This window comes from Suncus etruscus, chromosome 3 (genome assembly GCF_024139225.1).
Source record: "Suncus etruscus isolate mSunEtr1 chromosome 3, mSunEtr1.pri.cur, whole genome shotgun sequence".
NCBI lineage: Eukaryota > Metazoa > Chordata > Mammalia > Eulipotyphla > Soricidae > Suncus > Suncus etruscus.
This window is the reverse complement of record NC_064850.1, coordinates 156,363,146-156,381,378: the sequence shown is the minus strand read 5'-3', so window position 1 is coordinate 156,381,378 and position 18,233 is coordinate 156,363,146. Positions and strand designations below refer to the sequence as shown.

Here is an 18,233-nt window from a genome sequence, read left to right as displayed (position 1 = left end):
AAATAGGGAGGCAGAAGGAAATAACAAAGCTGAGAGCAGAAATCAATGAAGTGGAAACGAGAAAAACCATCCAAAAGATCAACGAAAGCAGAAGTTGGTTCTTTGAAAAAATAAACAAGATTGATAGACCACTGGCAAAACTAACAAAGAAAGAAAGAGAGAGAAACTTGATAACTCGTATTAGGAATGAAAAAGGAGAGATCAATACTGATATGGTAGAGATTCAAAGGGTAATCAGAAACTACTTTGAGAAACTCTATGCCACTAAAAATGAAAACCTGGAAGAAATGGATAAATTTTTGGAATCTTATAATCTTCCACGATTGAATGAAGAGGATGTAGCATATCTAAACACACCCATTACTATTGAGGAAATTAAGAAAGTAGTCAAATGTCTGCCCAAAAACAAAAGCCCAGGCCCAGATGGATTTACTAATGAATTCTTTCAAACCTTTCAAGAGGAACTACTACCAATCCTGGCAAGACTCTTTCATGAAATTGAAAAAACAGGAAAACTTCCAAATAGCTTTTATGAAGCCAACATTACCTTGATACCTAAACCAGACAGAGATGCTACGAAAAAAGAAAATTACAGACCAATATCGCTGATGAATGCAGATGCAAAGATCTTCAACAAAATCCTGGCAAATAGGATTCAATGCCTCATTAAGAAGATCATCCACTACGATCAAGTAGGTTTCATTCCAGGAATGCAAGGCTGGTTTAACATCCGTAAATCTATAAACATAATACACAACATCAACAGCAAGAAAAATAAAAATCATATCATCATATCAATCGACGCAGAGAAAGCATTTGACAAGGTCCAACACCCATTCTTGATCAAAACTCTCAGCAAGAATGGGAATGGAGGGAACCTTTCTCAATATAGTTAAGGCCATCTACCACCAGCCAGAGGCAAATATTGTCCTCAATGGAGAAAAACTGAAAGCCTTTCCTCTAAATTCTGGCACAAGACAAGGCTGTCCTCTCTCACCACTCCTATTCAACATAGCACTGGAAGTACTCGCTATAGCGATTAGGCAAGAAAAGGATATCAAGGGAATCCAGATAGGAAAGGAAGAAGTCAAGCTCTCACTGTTTGCAGATGACATGATACTCTACTTAGAAAACCCCAAAGACTCTATCAAAAAGCTTCTAGAAACAATAGACTCATATAGCAAGGTGGCAGGCTACAAAATTAACACACAAAAATCAATGGCCTTCCTATACACCAATACTAATAAGGAAGAAATGGACATTAAGAAAACAACTCCATTCACTATAGTGTCACACAAACTCAAATATCTTGGAATCAACTTGACTAAAAATGTGAAGGACCTATACAAGGAAAACTATAAAACTCTGCTCCAAGAAATAAGAGAGGACACGCAGAAATGGAAGCATATACCCTGCTCATGGATTGGCAGGATTAACATCATTAAAATGGCAATACTCCCCAAAGCACTGTACAGATTTAATGCGATCCCCCTAAAGATACCCATGACATTCTTCAAAGAAGTGGACCAGGCACTTTTGAAATTTATTTGGAACAATAAACACCCTCGAATAGCTAAAGCAATCATTGGGAAAAAGAATATGGGAGGAATTACTTTCCCCAACTTTAAACTTTACTACAAAGCAATAGTTATCAAAACAGCATGGTATTGGAATAAAGACAGGCCCTCAGATCAGTGGAATAAGCTTGAATACTCAGAGAATGTTCCCCAGACATACAATGACCTAATTTTTGATAAAGGAGCAAAAAATCCTAAATGGAACAAAGAAAGCCTCTTCAACAAGTGGTGTTGGCACAACTGGGTAGCCACTTGCAAAAAATTGAACTTAGACCCCCAGCTAACATCATGTACGAAGGTAAAATCCAAATGGATTAAAGACCTCGATATCAGCCCCAAAACCATAAAATATATAGAACAATACGTAGGTAAAACACTCCAGGACATTGAGGCTAAAGGCATCTTCAAGGAAGAAACTGCACTCTCCAAGCAAGTGAAAGCAGAATTTAACAGATGGGAATATATTAAGCTGAGAAGCTTCTGCACCTCAAAGGAAATAGTGCCCAAGATACAAGAGCCACCCACTGAGTGGGAGAAACTATTCACCCAATACCCATCAGATAAGGGGCTAATCTCCAAAATATACAAGGCACTGACAGAACTTTACAAGAAAAAAACATCTAATCCCATCAAAAAATGGGGAGAAGAAATGAACAGACACTTTGACAAAGAAGAAATACAGATGGCCAAAAGACACATGAAAAAGTGCTCCACATCACTAATCATCAGGGAGATGCAAATCAAAACAACGATGAGATACCACCTCACACCACAGAGAATGGCACACATCACAAAGAATGAGAATAAACAGTGTTGGCGGGGATGTGGGGAGAAAGGAACTCTTATTCACTGCTGGTGGGAATGCCGTCTAGTTCAACCTTTATGGAAAGCGATATGGAGATTCCTCCAAAAACTGGAAATCGAGCTCCCATACGATCCAGCTATACCACTCCTAGGAATATACCCTAAGAACACAAAAATACAATACAAAAACCCCTTCCTTACACCTATATTCATTGCAGCACTATTTACCATAGCAAGACTCTGGAAACAACCAAGATGCCCTTCAACAGACGAATGGCTAAAGAAACTGTGGTACATATACACAATGGAATATTATGCAGCTGTCAGGAGAGATGAAGTCATGAAATTTTCCTATACATGGATGTACATGGAATCTATTATGCTGAGTGAAATAAGTCAGAGAGAGAGAGAGAAAAACGCAGAATGGTCTCACACATTTATGGGTTTTAAGAAAAATGAAAGACATTCTTGCAATAATAACTTTCAGACACAAAAGAGAAAAGAGCTGGAAGTTCCAGCTCACCTCAGGAAGCTCATCACAAAGAGTGATGAGTTTAGTTGGATAAATAACTACATTTTGAACTATCCTAATAATGAGAATGTATGAGGGAAATTGAGAACCTGTTTAGAGTATAGGCGGGGGTCGGGTGGGGAGGAGGGAGACTTGGGACATTGGTGATGGGAATGTTGCAGTGGTGATGGGTGGTGTTAAAAAAAAAAAGAAAAAAGTATAAAAGATGCACTACAATTTAGGATTAACTGAAAAAAGGAGAAAAAAAAAGAAAAGAAAAAGAGAATGCTTTGAAAATATAAAAGCTTTCACTGTTATTTTTCAAAGAGTAGTTTTTTTGCTTTTATCCCATTATATATTCTAAGTAGCCATAAATTTTTAAATACTCCAAAGAGGTTTCCATATCTAAACTATCACATGATCAAGAAAATTGAGCTTAGGAATCCTACACAAAGAAAATCCAATTGAGGTAATGTATCTGAATTCAGTACCTAAATTAAAAGTTTGAGACTCAAAAAAAAAAAAAAAAAGAATCATTGGAGTCCCAGAGACCCAGGAAGAAAATTTCCAGGAAGAATCAACGGTCAATAACATCATTAAAGAGAAACTTCCAGAGCTAAAGAATACATGTGATCAAATCCTGCATGCTCGAAGAGTACCAACCAAAAGAGACCCAAGAAAAGCCACCCCAAGACACATCCTAGTCACAAAGACAAATCCCACAGATAGAGACAGAATTCTGAAAACAGCAAGATCAAAAGGGGAAATTACATTCAAGCAAGCATCCTTAAGATTTACAGCAGACCTGTCACCAGAAACACTCAAGGCCAGAAAACAGTGGTGGGATATTGTGACAAGACTGAATGAAATGAATGCTTCACCTAGAATACTGTACCCAGCAAAACTCACTTTCCGGTTTGACGGAAGAATACATGATTTCACAGACAAAAAACAGCTCAGAAACTTTATAGACTCAAAACCAGTCTTAAGAGAAAAACTGAAAGACCTAATGTAAAACAAGACTAACCAAAAGACACACCAAATTTCGATATAAAGATGGCATTAAATCCCAGGACAATTCTTTCTCTCAACGTCAATGGACTAAATGCACCAGTTAAGAGACACAGAGTGGCTAAATGGATCAAAAAACTCAATCCAACCTTCTGCTGCCTACAAGAAACGCACCTGAATAGTCAGAACAAACATAGACTCAAAATAAAAGGCTGGAGAAAAATTATCCAAGCAAACAACACCCATAAAAGAGCTGGAGTGGCCATACTAATATCAGATAATGCAAACTTTATACTCAGGGAGGCTGTAAGGGTCAAAGATGGACATTTTATATTAATCAAGGGGTATGTAGAGCAGGAAGAAATAACTCTCCTAAACATATATGCACCAAATGAGAGGCCAGCAAAATATTTAAAACAACTGTTGACAAATCTGAAAAACAATATCAATAACAACACAATAATTGTGGGGGACCTCAACACTGCTTTGTCAACATTGGATAGGTCAACCAGACTGAAACCCAACAAGAATATACTAGACCTGAGGAGAGAAATGGAAGAAAGAGGCCTAGTGGATATATGTAGGACACTCCATCCCCAGAAACCTGGATACACATTCTTCTCCAATGTACATGGGACATTCTCTAGGATAGACTACATGCTGGCACATAAAACATACCTCCATAAGATCAAGAGGATAGAAATTTTGCAGACTACCTTCGCTGACCACAAGGCTCTGAAATTATTTGTGAACTCCAAAGGGACTCAGAAGAAACACTTTAGCACCTGGAAGTTAAACAACCTCATACTGAATAACCAGTGGGTCCGAGATGAAATCAACGAGGAAATCAAAAGGTTCCTGGAAACAAATGACAATAAAGACACAAACTATCAGAACTTATGGGACACAGCAAAAGCAGTACTGAGAGGAAAATGTATAGCTTTGCAAGCACACATCAGGAAGGAAGAAGGAGCTTACCTGAGTAGCTTAATGACACAGCTAATAGAACTAGAAAGTACTCAACAAAAGGACCCAAAAATAGGAAGACAGAAGGAAATAACAAAGCTGAGAGCAGAAATCAACGAAGTGGAAACCCAAAAAACAGTCCGAAAGATCAACGAAAGCAGAATTTGGTTCTTTGAAAAATTAAACAAGATTGATAGACCACTGGCAAACCTAACAAAGAAAGAGAGAGAGAGAAACTTGATAACTCGTATTAGGAATGAAAAAGGAGAGATCACTACTGATATGACAGAGATTCAAAGGGTAATCAGAAACTACTTTGAAAAACTCTATGCCACTAAAAATGAGAACCTGGAAGAAATGGATAAATTCTTGGACTCTTATAATCTTCCACGGTTGAAAGAAGAGGATGTAGCATATCTAAACACCCCCATCACCATTGATGAAATAAAAATGGTAATCAAAAGTCTGCCCAAAAACAAAAGCCCAGGCCCAGATGGATTCACTAATGAATTCTATCAAACTTTCCAAGAGGAACTACTACCAATCCTGGCAAGACTCTTTCATGAAATTGAACAAGTGGAAACACTCCCAAATAGCTTTTATGAAGCCAACATTACCTTGATACCTAAACCAGACAGAGATGCTACGAAAAAAGAAAATTACAGACCAATATCGCTGATGAATGCAGATGCAAAGATCCTCAACAAAATAGTAAATAGGATTCAATACCTCATTAAGAAGATCATCCACTACGATCAAGTAGGTTTCATCCCAGGAATGCAAGGATGGTTTAACATCCATAAGTCTATCAACATAATACACAATATCAACAACAAGAAAAATAAAAACCACATGATCATATCAATAGATGCAGAGAAAGCATTTGATAAGGTCCAACACCCATTCTTGATCAAAACTCTCAGCAAGATGGGAATGGAAGGAACCTTTCTCAATATAGTTAAGGCCATCTACCACAAGCCAGTGGCAAATATTATCCTCAATGGAGAAAAACTAAAAGCCTTCCCTCTAAATTCTGGCACAAGACAAGGCTGTCCTCTCTCACGACTCCTATTCAACATAACACTGGAAGTACTTGCTATAGCGATTAGTCAAGAAAAAGATATCAAGGGAATCCAGATAGGAAAGGAAGAAGTCAAGCTCTCACTGTTTGCAGATGACATGATGCTCTACTTAGAAAACCCTAAAAACTCTACCAAAAAACTTCTAGAAACAATAGACTCATATAGCAAGGTGGCAGGCTACAAAATCAACACACAAAAGTCAATGGCCTTTCTATACACCAATAGTAATAAGGAAGAAATGGACATTAAGAAAACAACCCCATTCACAATAGTGCCACACAAACTCAAATATCTTGGAATCAACTTGACTAAAGATGTGAAGGACCTATACAAAGAAAACTATAAAACTCTGCTCCAAGAAATAAGAGAGGACAAGTGGAAATGGAAACACATACCCTGCTCATTGATTGGCAGGATTAACATCATCAAAATGGCAATACTCCCCAAGGCATTGACAGATTTAATGCTATCCCTCTAAAGATACCCATGACATTCTTCAAAGAAGTGGATCAGACACTTTTGAAATTTGTTTGGAACAATAAACACCCTAGAATATCTAAAGCAGTCATTGGGAAAAAGAATATGGGAGGAATTACTTTCCCCAACTTTAAACTGTACTACAAAGCAATAGTTATCAAAACAGCATGGTATTGGAATAAGGACAGACCCTCAGATCAGTGGAATAGGCTTTAATACTCAGAAAATGTTCCCCGAACATACAATCACCTAATTTTTGATAAAGGAGCAGGAAATACTAAATGGAGCAAAGAAAGCCTCTTCAACAAGTGGTGTTGGCACACTGGCTAGCCACTTGCAAAAAATTAAACTTAGACCCCCAGCTAACATCATGTACGAAGGTAAAATCCAAATGGATTAAAGACCTCGATATCCGACCCCAAACCATAAGATATATAGAACAACACAAAGGCAAAACTCTCTAGGACATTGAGACTACAGGCATCTTCAAGGAGGAAACTGCACTCTCCAAGCAAGTGAAAGCAGAGATTAACAGATGGGAATATATTAAGTTGAGAAGCTTCTGCACCTCAAAGGAAATAGTGCCCAGGATACAAGAGCCACCCACTGAGTGGGAGAAACTATTCACCCAATACCCATCAGATAAGGGGCTAATCTCTAAAATATACAAGGCACTGACAGAAATTTACAAGAAAAAAACATCTAATCCCATCAAAAATTGGGGAGAAGAAATGAACAGACACTTTGACAAAGAAGAAATACAAATGGCCAAAAGACACATGAAGAAATGCTCCACATCACTAATCATCAGGGAGATGCAAATCAAAACAACAATGAGATACCACCTCACACCACAGAGAATGGCACACATCACAAAGAATGAGAACAAACAGTGCTGGCGGGGATGTGGAGAGAAAGGAACCCTTATCCACTGCTGGTGGGAATGCCGTCTAGTTCAACCTTTATGGAAAGCAATATGGAGATTCCTCCAAAAACTGGAAATCGAGCTCCCATACGATCCAGCTATACCACTCCTAGGAATATACCCTAAGAACACAAAAATACAATACAAAAATCCCTTCCTTACACCTATATTCATTGCAGCACTATTTACCATAGCAAGACTCTGGAAACAACCAAGATGCCCTTCAACAGACGAATGACTAAAGAAACTGTGGTACATATACACAATGCAATATTATGCAGCTGTCAGGAGAGATGAAGTCATGAAATTTTCCTATACATGGATGTACACAGAATCTATTATGCTGAGTGAAATAAGTCAGAGAGAGAGAGAGAGAAAAACGCAGAATGGTCTCACTCATCTATGGGTTTTAAGAAAAATGAAAGACATTCTTGCAATAATAATTTTCAGGCACAAAAGAGAAAAGAGCTGGAAGTTCCAGCTCACCTCAGAAGCTCACCACAAAGAGTGATGAGTTTAGTTAGAGAAATAACTACATTTTTGAACTGTCCTAATAATGAGAATGTATGAGGGAAATGGAGAGCCTGTTTAGAGTACAGGCGTGGGTCGGGTGTGGAGGAGGGAGACTTGGGACATTGGTGATGGGAATGTTGCACTGGTGATGGGTGGTGTTCTTTACATGACTGAAACCCAAACACAATTATGTATGTAATCAAGGTTTTTAAATCAAATATATATATATGAAAAAGAAAAGTTAAAAATTAAATCTTGTGTTTTATGTGTTACATCTCTAAATATAAGAGAAATATGTCACTGCTTTTTTTAACTCTATATAAAGTGTCCAACAGAAACCAATATCCAGCATCATGCTTAAAAGGAAAACCATACAAGCATTTCTATTAAGAGAAGCAATTCAACGGAACACTCCACAGCTATTGAAAAGAATGAAATGGATGCTGAATGAAACGATGTTTAAGATATTCTGCCAAGAATAGCCGAGTGATTGTATTTGTTTGACAAGAAAAGAAATTTTCTTGGAAGAATACTTAGAAAACTGAGAAATCAGATTTGGAAAGACACAGCTATCTTATATTCTGAAGTACTTGTAATATTTATGAGTGACTTTACAGTTTAAAAGTAAACATCTTACTGTCAAAATCCCCTATGTACATGTAATTATTTTTGGATTCTTTTTTGTTTTCTTCATCTCCATGACTACTTTGTGCTAGCACCATTTTTTTTTTAATTATGCTCATGCCAGTACTAAAAGAATGTGGTTGCTGAACAGGAACAAACTAGATTTGGATTCTGTCAATAGACAACAAAATTCCTTAGTCTTATTTGATATCCTCTCCTCTAAATGCTGACCATCTCTGCTACAATCTTATGTAATTGGATTAAATGTTTTAAAATTTACAATACCTGCCTGGTCATATTTTGCTACAATATCAAATCTAATTAGGTAGAGTTAGTCAAAACTAAATTTTTGTAGAGAAATCACGTTTCTTCCCCAGCTTCTCACACTGCATATTTGCTCTTTGAGTAGTAAGGTGATTGTGTATTAATCTTCTCACTTTTTTTGTTTGTAATAAAATTTGTTCAGTAGTTTTCTTTCTAATTAATTTTGCAGTTGAGAGCACATGCAGTGGACATTAATGGAAACCAAGTGGAGAACCCCATTGACATTGTCATTAATGTAATTGATATGAATGATAATAGACCAGAGTTTTTACACCAGGTGTGGAATGGGACGGTTCCAGAGGGATCAAAGCCCGGTAAGGATAAAGATAATAATTGAAGGATGGATTAAGAATATTCTCAGTAGTCTGACACTGTTAGATAAGTAAAAGGAGAAAAATCATTGGTTATCTACTTAGTACCATATTCTTCCAATCTTAATGTTTTTTGGGGGAAGGGAGGAAAAGTAATTTAGAAGAAGCACTGACTGAAGAGGGGAAAAAGAAAAGCATCATTTTTACCTCAGAATGACCTTTCCTATCTTTTTTTTTTAAGTGGATTATGTCACTTTCTTAAATCTGTGTACACCTGTTATGCTATTATCTGAGATATTGGAACTTAGCAGATACTGAATATGACAGTGAATCTTGGTTCAGGAACCTTGATTATAACTCTCTTTGACACAGAAACTATATAAACAATGTTTATTCAAGCAAGAGTAAGTTGTTTGTACAACAAAGTTAATAATGAAAATACTGGTATTGAATAATAGCATCATGCTTCCAAAGAGTTCTCAGGCCTTCTGCCATACTGGGTTAACTGGAGACTTGTCTGCTTTAAACTAGAGATTACTACTACTCTGCATTGAATGTATTTTTTTTATAATAATATCTTTATTTAAGCACTATGATTGCAAACATGCTGTGGCTGGGTTTCAGTTATAGAAAAGAGCGTCCCCCTAGACGAGTGCAACATTCCCACCTTCAATGCCTCCATTTCCCTCCTCTCTCTCCTCTGCCTGTATTCAAGACACATCACTCACCTTGGTCAAGATACCACAGTACCTACTTCTGTATATAGAAACTATATAGGGCCCTTGGATTCTATAGTCAGAAGTATAGAAACGCTAGAAAATGAGCACTAGGAGCTTTAATTTTTCATGACATACAAGTTTTAATGTATTAGTGATAGCAGCAACTAAAATGCAGTTGAAGGATCTTAAAATAACAGATGAGATATAACCAAAAAACAGTAAAAGGATTTGTGGCAGCTGTGATTGCTGCCACTACAGCTGCTTGAGATGTTTACTTTCAGGCTGACCCTGGTGTCATCTGCAGACCTAGCTTTTAAAGGATGTCATGGAAATTGACCCAGCCTTGAAACAACAGTTGCCAAAAACCTTTCAGCATTGTGAACTGATGTTTGGCCAAGATTTTATATTCTTGTATTGAAAGCACAGTAGACTTTGGTCACAAATAAACATCAAGGCCTTTTTAGTTGAAAGAGAAAGGCCTTTTTAGTTGAAAACTAGTAAAGAAAAAAAAAAAAGGATATCTGTTGGTATAATAATGGTAAAAGAATATGGTTCACCAAAATTTTCTAAATTATTTGGTATTTGAGTGATATATTAGATTTATCAACACTATTTCATGTTGAAATGCCTCAATATTCACAAATGCACTGAATACCTTAGTCATCAATTTCAATTTATATATCTTTATTATGTATCAGATCATTTGTAGATAGGAATTAACAGTATCATAAACTGGTATTATTTTTTTCTTTGTCCAAAATACTTGTCAGTGTTCATTAAGAGTAGAGTTGAAGGTGGGGGCAACTAGAAAAATGAGCAGGCTGTGCAGGAAGGTCTGCCTCTTTCTTTATTGGCACAAAATGAGCTACCTTTGTATTGTAATGTTGTAAAATACAAGCATATTAAACAAATGTTCATTAAAACACAAGTCTTAGAGACATAATATACACATTCTTTTATTTTAATTAAATGCCATTCTTTTCAGGGGCCAGAGCAGTGGTGCAAGCAGTAGGGTGTCTGCTTTGCACACACTAACCTAGGACAGACCACGGTTCAATCCCCCGGCGTTCCATATGGTCCCCCAAGTCAGGAGTGATTTTTGAGCATAAGGCTAGGAGTAACCTCGGAGTGTCACCAGGTGTGGCCCAAAAACAAAAACAAACAAACAAACAAACAAACAAACGTCATTCTTTTCATCTTTTAAATTTTTTCTTTTTTCTTATTTTATTGCCAGGGCATTTAATCAAGGCCCAAAATAAATAATTTTAGTTTTGGAATCACATTCTAGTGAGCTTTATTCTACCCTTCATGTACCTATTCTGAAATGGTAAATAAACATTGGGCTTTTATCCTAAAGAAGAGTTTGGATTTTTAATCCAAATAACCAAGTGCTGTTTGGACCTATCAGTGCTGGAGATTGCCAGGACTATCCCCAACAGTACTCAAAGGTCATATGTTCAGGCCTGCGGTCAAGCCTCTTAAAATGGACCATTTTTCTCCTATTATTTCTAACCTTATTAAAATTGAAACTTCAAAAACTTTGTCAAAAAGAAACAACTAAAGTTATATTTATTGAGCATCTGACCATTAATTTCCATGAATGAAAAATTTTCAGTTATCAGAATAGATGAAAGGATTTATCTTGTGGTTGTTTAGTGAGCTTGAAAATATCCGTTTAGTCATTGTTTGATAATATCATCCATCCTTAGTTAAACTGAACTATAATCAATATTTTGATTCAGGTTTCTGAAGCATATATTTATTATAATCTTTCATTCATTTACTTATTTAAAACAATCATTCAAACATAATATTCATTTATTTAAAATGATGTTAAATTTAACATTCTTACATTATGTTAATCTATGTTAAACTGTTCAACATTATGTTAAATCACTACTCAAAGTATTAAACTATTATTTAACAGAGTTTAGAGCCTGGACTCTGAGGCTCATTTTCAGCTAAGAAATTTTTATATAATACGAGGCTGGAGAGATAGCAAGGAGGCAGGTCTTTTGCTTTGCATGCAGAAGGACGGTGGTTCGAATCCCAGAATCTCCAAGCATAGAGCCAGGAGTAACCCCTGAGCGCTGCCAGGTGTGACCCTTCCCCCCCCCCAAAAAAAAAAAAAAGAAAGAAATTTTTATATAATCTAAGGTATAAAATAGGCAGGAAGATCAAACACTTATTTTAATAAATTTATTTTAAAGTATTTTTCAAAACCCCTTTATTCTGCTAAATGATACTAATCTAAGGATTTAAGATAGTTTTATATTTTCTTTTTAATTCAATTTTAAAATACATTCTTTAATTAAATTACTGTGAGAGATGATTATAAAGTTGTTCATGATTGAATTTCAGTCCTACAACGTCTAACACCCTTCACCAGTGCATATTTTCCTCCACAATCCCCCTAGTTGCCTTCCGTCCAGCCTGACTCTGACATTTTTCTTGTCTGTCTCTCATTTTTGCTCTCACTCCTCTCTCTGTCTTTGTCTCTCAAGTTAGGATTTAGAGGAAAGGGTTCATGAAAGAGATTTGAATAATGTGACTATTTACCTAAGTTAAATATGGGTTAAAATATATCATGATTAAAGATAGCAATTATAAAAGCTCGAAAGATTAGAGTACTAGTAAAAGGGCTAGGCTTGAAATGGAAATTTTCATAAACCATTTTTTAGAAAGATTCCACAAAGCAATGATATACTTTAAATAGAAACTGTATTTTTGTCTAAATTACAGGTTTGTATAGCTAAGTTTGAACTTATTTTGATCCTAATGCTTTGTAAATTTTCTTTCCAAAATACCTAATAAATTGAACTCCCAGAGTTTCTCACAGTGCTTTTTAATCTCTTAGGAAATAATGAACCGCAATGCCAAACTCCTCTTCAATGTACCAAGACAGTAATGCTTGGGATAATTCCTTATGACCTGAGTAAATGGAGTATGCATCGTTATGCACACAGCTTACTTTCAGAAAGTAACTTGGGCATTGGGGAGACTCATGCTCAGCATGTCATTTTAGATAGTATTGCATAATGGAAAATGTGACAGTGGCCATAAAATACGTTAAAAGGATATCAATATTATTTTTTCATATTGAATATGTAAAAATCTAATGTGACCTTTTTCTTTGAATTATGGAGTTAACTTGTCTTTAAAGTATGGAGCATTTGATATAAATATATAAATGAAAATAATATTTCTGTTTCTAAGCCACCTTTCACATTTTTATAGAATTTTGTTCTTTTTAATAGTCTCTTATTTAGACCTAAATAGCAAATGTGTTTTTAGATCAGTGAAATTAGGATTGATTTAAAATATAAGTCTGCCTTGTATAATTGAAGGTTGAACCCTTGAAGAGATGATAACCATTTATTATCGATTGCGTTGTGTCTAGGAACATATGTGATGACAGTCACTGCTATTGATGCTGATGACCCAAATGCTCTAAATGGGATGTTGAGGTACCGAATTGTGTCCCAGGCTCCAAGCACCCCTTCACCCAACATGTTTACAATCAACAATGAGACTGGTGATATTATTACAGTGGCAGCTGGACTTGATAGAGAAGTAAGCCATCAAGAATCATATTTGGTTTTGTTGTTATATTATGTCTAAGAAATAATATGTCCATAAGAATGATTTTAATGTTTAATTTTATTGGGAAATCAATTTTACTTTTTATAGCAGTGTTTCTAAACTTTATCTAATAGTATCCTCATTCTAACTTTATTTCCTTCTTGTGATTTTCCCATTATACCAACTGACCCTGAGTCTTATGATTTGACTTCCCATTTATGCATTTTCATCTTGGCCCCTTTGGAATATCTTGGGAACTAAAGGGAGACATTAGCCCCTGACTGAGACATGTAGCTCCAAGGTAATTTATGTAGGTTAAATGATAATATTTATTCTGGTTAAATAATTGTTAGAATCTAATAATAATTAGTTTTGAGCATTAACTTACTCCCATAATTCTCTGGCAACTACTTGTTTTAATTGGTGGCATTTTCTCAACACCCCATTTCAAGGTTTTTGTGAGCAAATAAATTCAAAGCCATGCCCAAATATTGGCATGAATTTGGGGTGATTGTAAATTGTGTCTCGTAATAAGTGTGTACTTCATATTTTTGTATCCCTTGTGTATAGTCTGATTCCATACAAATCCTAAGATTAATTATGACAGGTTTGAAATTCTAACAACTGTATTTATTTTACTGATAGTCTTTAGAAATATAGCAGCAATATGATATTTTTGAAAAGGCATAAAATATTGAGTGTTTTGAAATTATGCAGTATCAGAATCTGAGATGGAATAGTTATGTTGGTTATTATCAGGTAATTCCATCTCATATCACTGTAATAGACTTACCCACTGTGGTTCTACACAACAATATGATTTTTTTCATGTGATTCCAGCACCAGTAATGTTTTATCCTATTTTTCTGTTCTTAGCCTTCTCTAATTTTTCATCATTCTATTCAAACACTTACATTCTTTCCTGGAAAATTTAGCCATGAATCTTTCTCATTATTTCTTGATTTTTCTAATCATTTCCTTACAGATCATCAATGTCATTGGTGACCATTAGCAGTAAATATAGTAGTGAATTCTCCAAGTACCAGTTCACAGTACACTTTGTGTATTTCTGGCTGAGCAAGATCTTATGAGGTCATAAGACTTCTAATTATCTATGTCAAAAGGAAACTCAATAGCTATCATAATAAATATTATTGACAAGGACTTTAGGAGTTGGTTTTGCCTCAGTAGCACTCACATGAATTGGATTGAAGGAAATATCACTGTTGCAATTAATTATATACACAAGATGGTACTGGAAAAGCTTTAATATTGTAATCTTAGCCAATCAAGACTCCTTTATTCACTACTCAGCTGTGCGTCTCATTTGGGAGGTAGATATATGCCAATTATATTTTACAGATTAGTTCCCAGGTGTCAACAATCCAGGTGTCACTGAACCAATCAGTGATGTTGGGACATATATGTATTTTTACTTCTTCGATTACTCTATGAAATACTATTCCTAAATGCTAATAAACACATCAATGCCTTATTTTTTTTTTGATAATATGGGGTATTTTTCAAGATTGCCTTGCATGCCAGGTGTTCATAGACTAACCAGGGATATATCTTTTCTGAGTCTTTTTTCTCTGATTCACATCCAGGTTCGAAGTCTAAAATTAAGCTTTCTCTTTTTTTTGTATAGTAGTATTTATTCTTATCACACTTATCCTGGTTGTTTTATAAGAGAGCATAGAAAATTGTCATTTTACTAAAGTCAACTAGCCATATTTAAAAATCAAAGAGATTATATTTAGTTTAGTGGTGGAAAGTCTGAAGCCATACCATAATTGTAGTTAAATATATCTTGCAGTGGACAGAAGCAAATATGTGCTACTCTTGATGGAATGAATGTGGAAATGAACTTGAAACTTTAGAATCATAGATTATAACAATATGAGAAATAGCTCTTGACAGTAAAATTTTTAAACAAAACAGTGACTTAGTAGGGGAAATTATGGAAAACCTTTATCTGAAAGTCATTTGACAAAAAAAATGTATCTATCTAAGAAGGTTTATGGTAATTTCTGCCCGAGGCTGCGGATAAATTACTTTGACTTCTCTAGGCCTTGTGCAGACTTCAGATTCTTTTATTTCTATTAGAATTCACAGTTTTCTTTCTGTCAAAAGTCATTTCAGTCGTCTTTCTCCCAGGATATATGACATCTTTAAGTGATTGAATTCCTAATCATTGAAATGCTTACTGAGGTTCAGCTTTTTATTTTTCTCTAATCTCCAGGTTTTTAAAAAATATCAATTCTTTAGGTTCTCCAGTCATAAATCTTTTTCCACCACATATCCTCATCTTTGTTTTATTTTAAACTCCTCTGGATTCTTGCCATATTGCTTGACAAATCATTTTTCTGGCAACTCTTTTTGTTCCCTTTTTTCTTCTGTGCCCACCTCTATGCCCCAGTTTATTCAGCCAGATCACTCTGCCTCCTTGGGTCTGAATTCTGACTGTTCCTATTATGGGACTTTTTACCTCCAGTATATTAACCCGAAGCTTTTGTTTCTACATCTGCAACTGGGGATTGTAATATAACCTATTTTGTGGAATGGTTGCAACAAGTAGATAACACAAGACAAAAAGTCTCCAGTAAATATAAATGCCTGCTAAATATTTTCAGCACAGTGCCTGATGAATATTAGCTATGACTTACCATTTGGTTACTGAAATCATGTGGCCAGTGAGCACTATCACTTTCACATCTCATCATCATTTTTCTCATGTCAAATAAAATATTAAACTTAATCTTTTCCAAACCCAACCATTCTTCTTAGTCATGACCTTGACTCTTCTATCAAGAATGTTCTTTGATTTCTATTGTCTTGATCTTTTTTTCTCTACTTCTCTATAGGCTCTTTTCTTTAAGGCCCATAGACTTCTACAAAATCTACAGACATAATGAGAATCCATGAAGTAAAACATCTAAGACCACACCCAACTCTTTTACATGGCATTTTACATGGCATTCTAGACCCTCTCAGACCTTGACCTTAAAGCGTTCTGTAGCCTAACCTCATGGATTCATTTGCCTTCTGCAACTAAGTAAAAGCAATAGTCTCCCAGGTATACAAACTCAGGCAATTCCTCTGCAACTGTGATGTTTTATATACTTACATCTTCCTTTTGAAAGTTTTCACTTATTTGACTATTGCTTGTTAATCCTGACTTTGAGGGTTATTCCACTAGTCATTTTTCTGAGTACCCACGATATAGCTACATTTATCTAGAAGTACAAGAACTGAAATATCTGACCATATTTTTACCTTGCTTTTGACATGTACCAAGTTTTATGTTTTACCTCTTTCTTCTTTTTTAAAAATCATGAAAAGAATCTCTGAAGAAATGTCCATATTAAATTGTCTTCTTTTCAATACAGCTCTTTATCAGGGCAACACATATTAAGGGTTTAATTCCCATTTTTTCCTCATCACCTTGAAATCTGACTTTCTTCGATCTTTTCCTAACAATCATATATACATACCACCTATATATTCTGGTTTATTTAGTGAGACAATAAATGATGCAGATTGCTAACTCAGATTTTTTTTTAATTTTTATTGACACCATTGTAAATTACAAAGTCCTTCATAGTTGGATCTCAGGCCTACAGTGACAGTGAATTAGGGCCATTCCCACCACCAGTGTTGACCACTCTTCACCAAAGTTCCCAGGGTGCATCCTATACAACCTCCCTTAGTTCCCCTGGCCTGCCACTGTAACAGGCCCATTTTAAGCTTAGATAGTTATAGTTTGGGTCTCTTGATTCTATTATTGTTGACTTTGGTTTGGGTATTTAGTTCTGTCCTTTTTTCCTTACCAATGCACCTGAGACCACTTGCCTCCTATCCCCCATCCTCTATTTTTTTTTCTCAATTTTATAGGAAAATGCAGAAAAATGAGGTAAAATAAATTCATCTCCCAAGGTTTTATGAAAAACGTGGGAGCCCATAACTAGAAGATAAAATAAAAAAATTTTTAAAGGGGGTGGCAATATTTGCTTTTTTACATAGGCACAGCAAAAGTTGGGGAAATTAGAAAGGAAATACGCTTGGCTTAAAAAACAGGGTGACCCTACCCATGAAGCATCCTGTCATAAGGCCAACTATAGGCTCCAGCACATTAATTGTGTCCAGCCCCATGGTCTTTCTTCATGGTCCAAGGAAAATTTCACTGCAATCACAGTTATTACAGTAAGACTTCTGTAATTAGAGGTCTTGGTTTTTGCACAGTTCCTATTGTCAAAGCCAAGATGTCTAGGCACATCTTCTGGTTTTATCTCACCATTAAGTGGTGAGGCAGGGAAAACCTGCCCTGAAAGTAAGTTGATTTTTTTTCCTAGGAGTGTCATTTGAGCCTACCCTGGAGCAAGTCATGTCAGGGTGGCATTAGTTCCTCTCCATGTGGACATTTGATTCCTGTGCAAAAAAACCGTGCTGGTTCCCAGGATGGGATTCAAGGTCTGGGGTTGATGGTCAATGTCCAATCAACTAAAACACAGATACTTAAATTTAAATTATGCCCCTGATTTCTGACTTGCTATTGTTGGGTTAGTTTCCTTTTCTTCTTAAGTTTTTTTCATCATCTGTAAATTCTTACTTAAAAAGAAAAAGAGTAGCTCTGACTTATTAGGATTATTTAAAGGACTAAATGAAATAACATAAATGTTAGCACAGTGCCTCGTATATAAGTAGTGTTCAATGTCAATGTCAATACATGTTGTTTAATTTTCCTTTTTTTTTTTTTTTTTTTTTTTTTTGTGACCCATTTGGTGCTCTGGGTTACTCCTGGCTGTGC

The 18,233-nt window shown here is 35.6% G+C and overlaps 1 protein-coding gene across 1 annotated transcript in view; it reads left to right on the top strand.

The window, feature by feature from the left end:
* Window positions 1–18,233, top strand: part of CDH2 (cadherin 2) — a 273,767-nt gene that overhangs the window by 200,457 nt on the left and 55,077 nt on the right. The window contains exons 6-7 of the mRNA XM_049769551.1: window positions 8,984–9,128; window positions 13,245–13,417. Coding sequence (XP_049625508.1) covers window positions 8,984–9,128; window positions 13,245–13,417 — 318 coding nt within the window. The remainder of the gene's footprint in view (window positions 1–8,983; window positions 9,129–13,244; window positions 13,418–18,233) is intronic.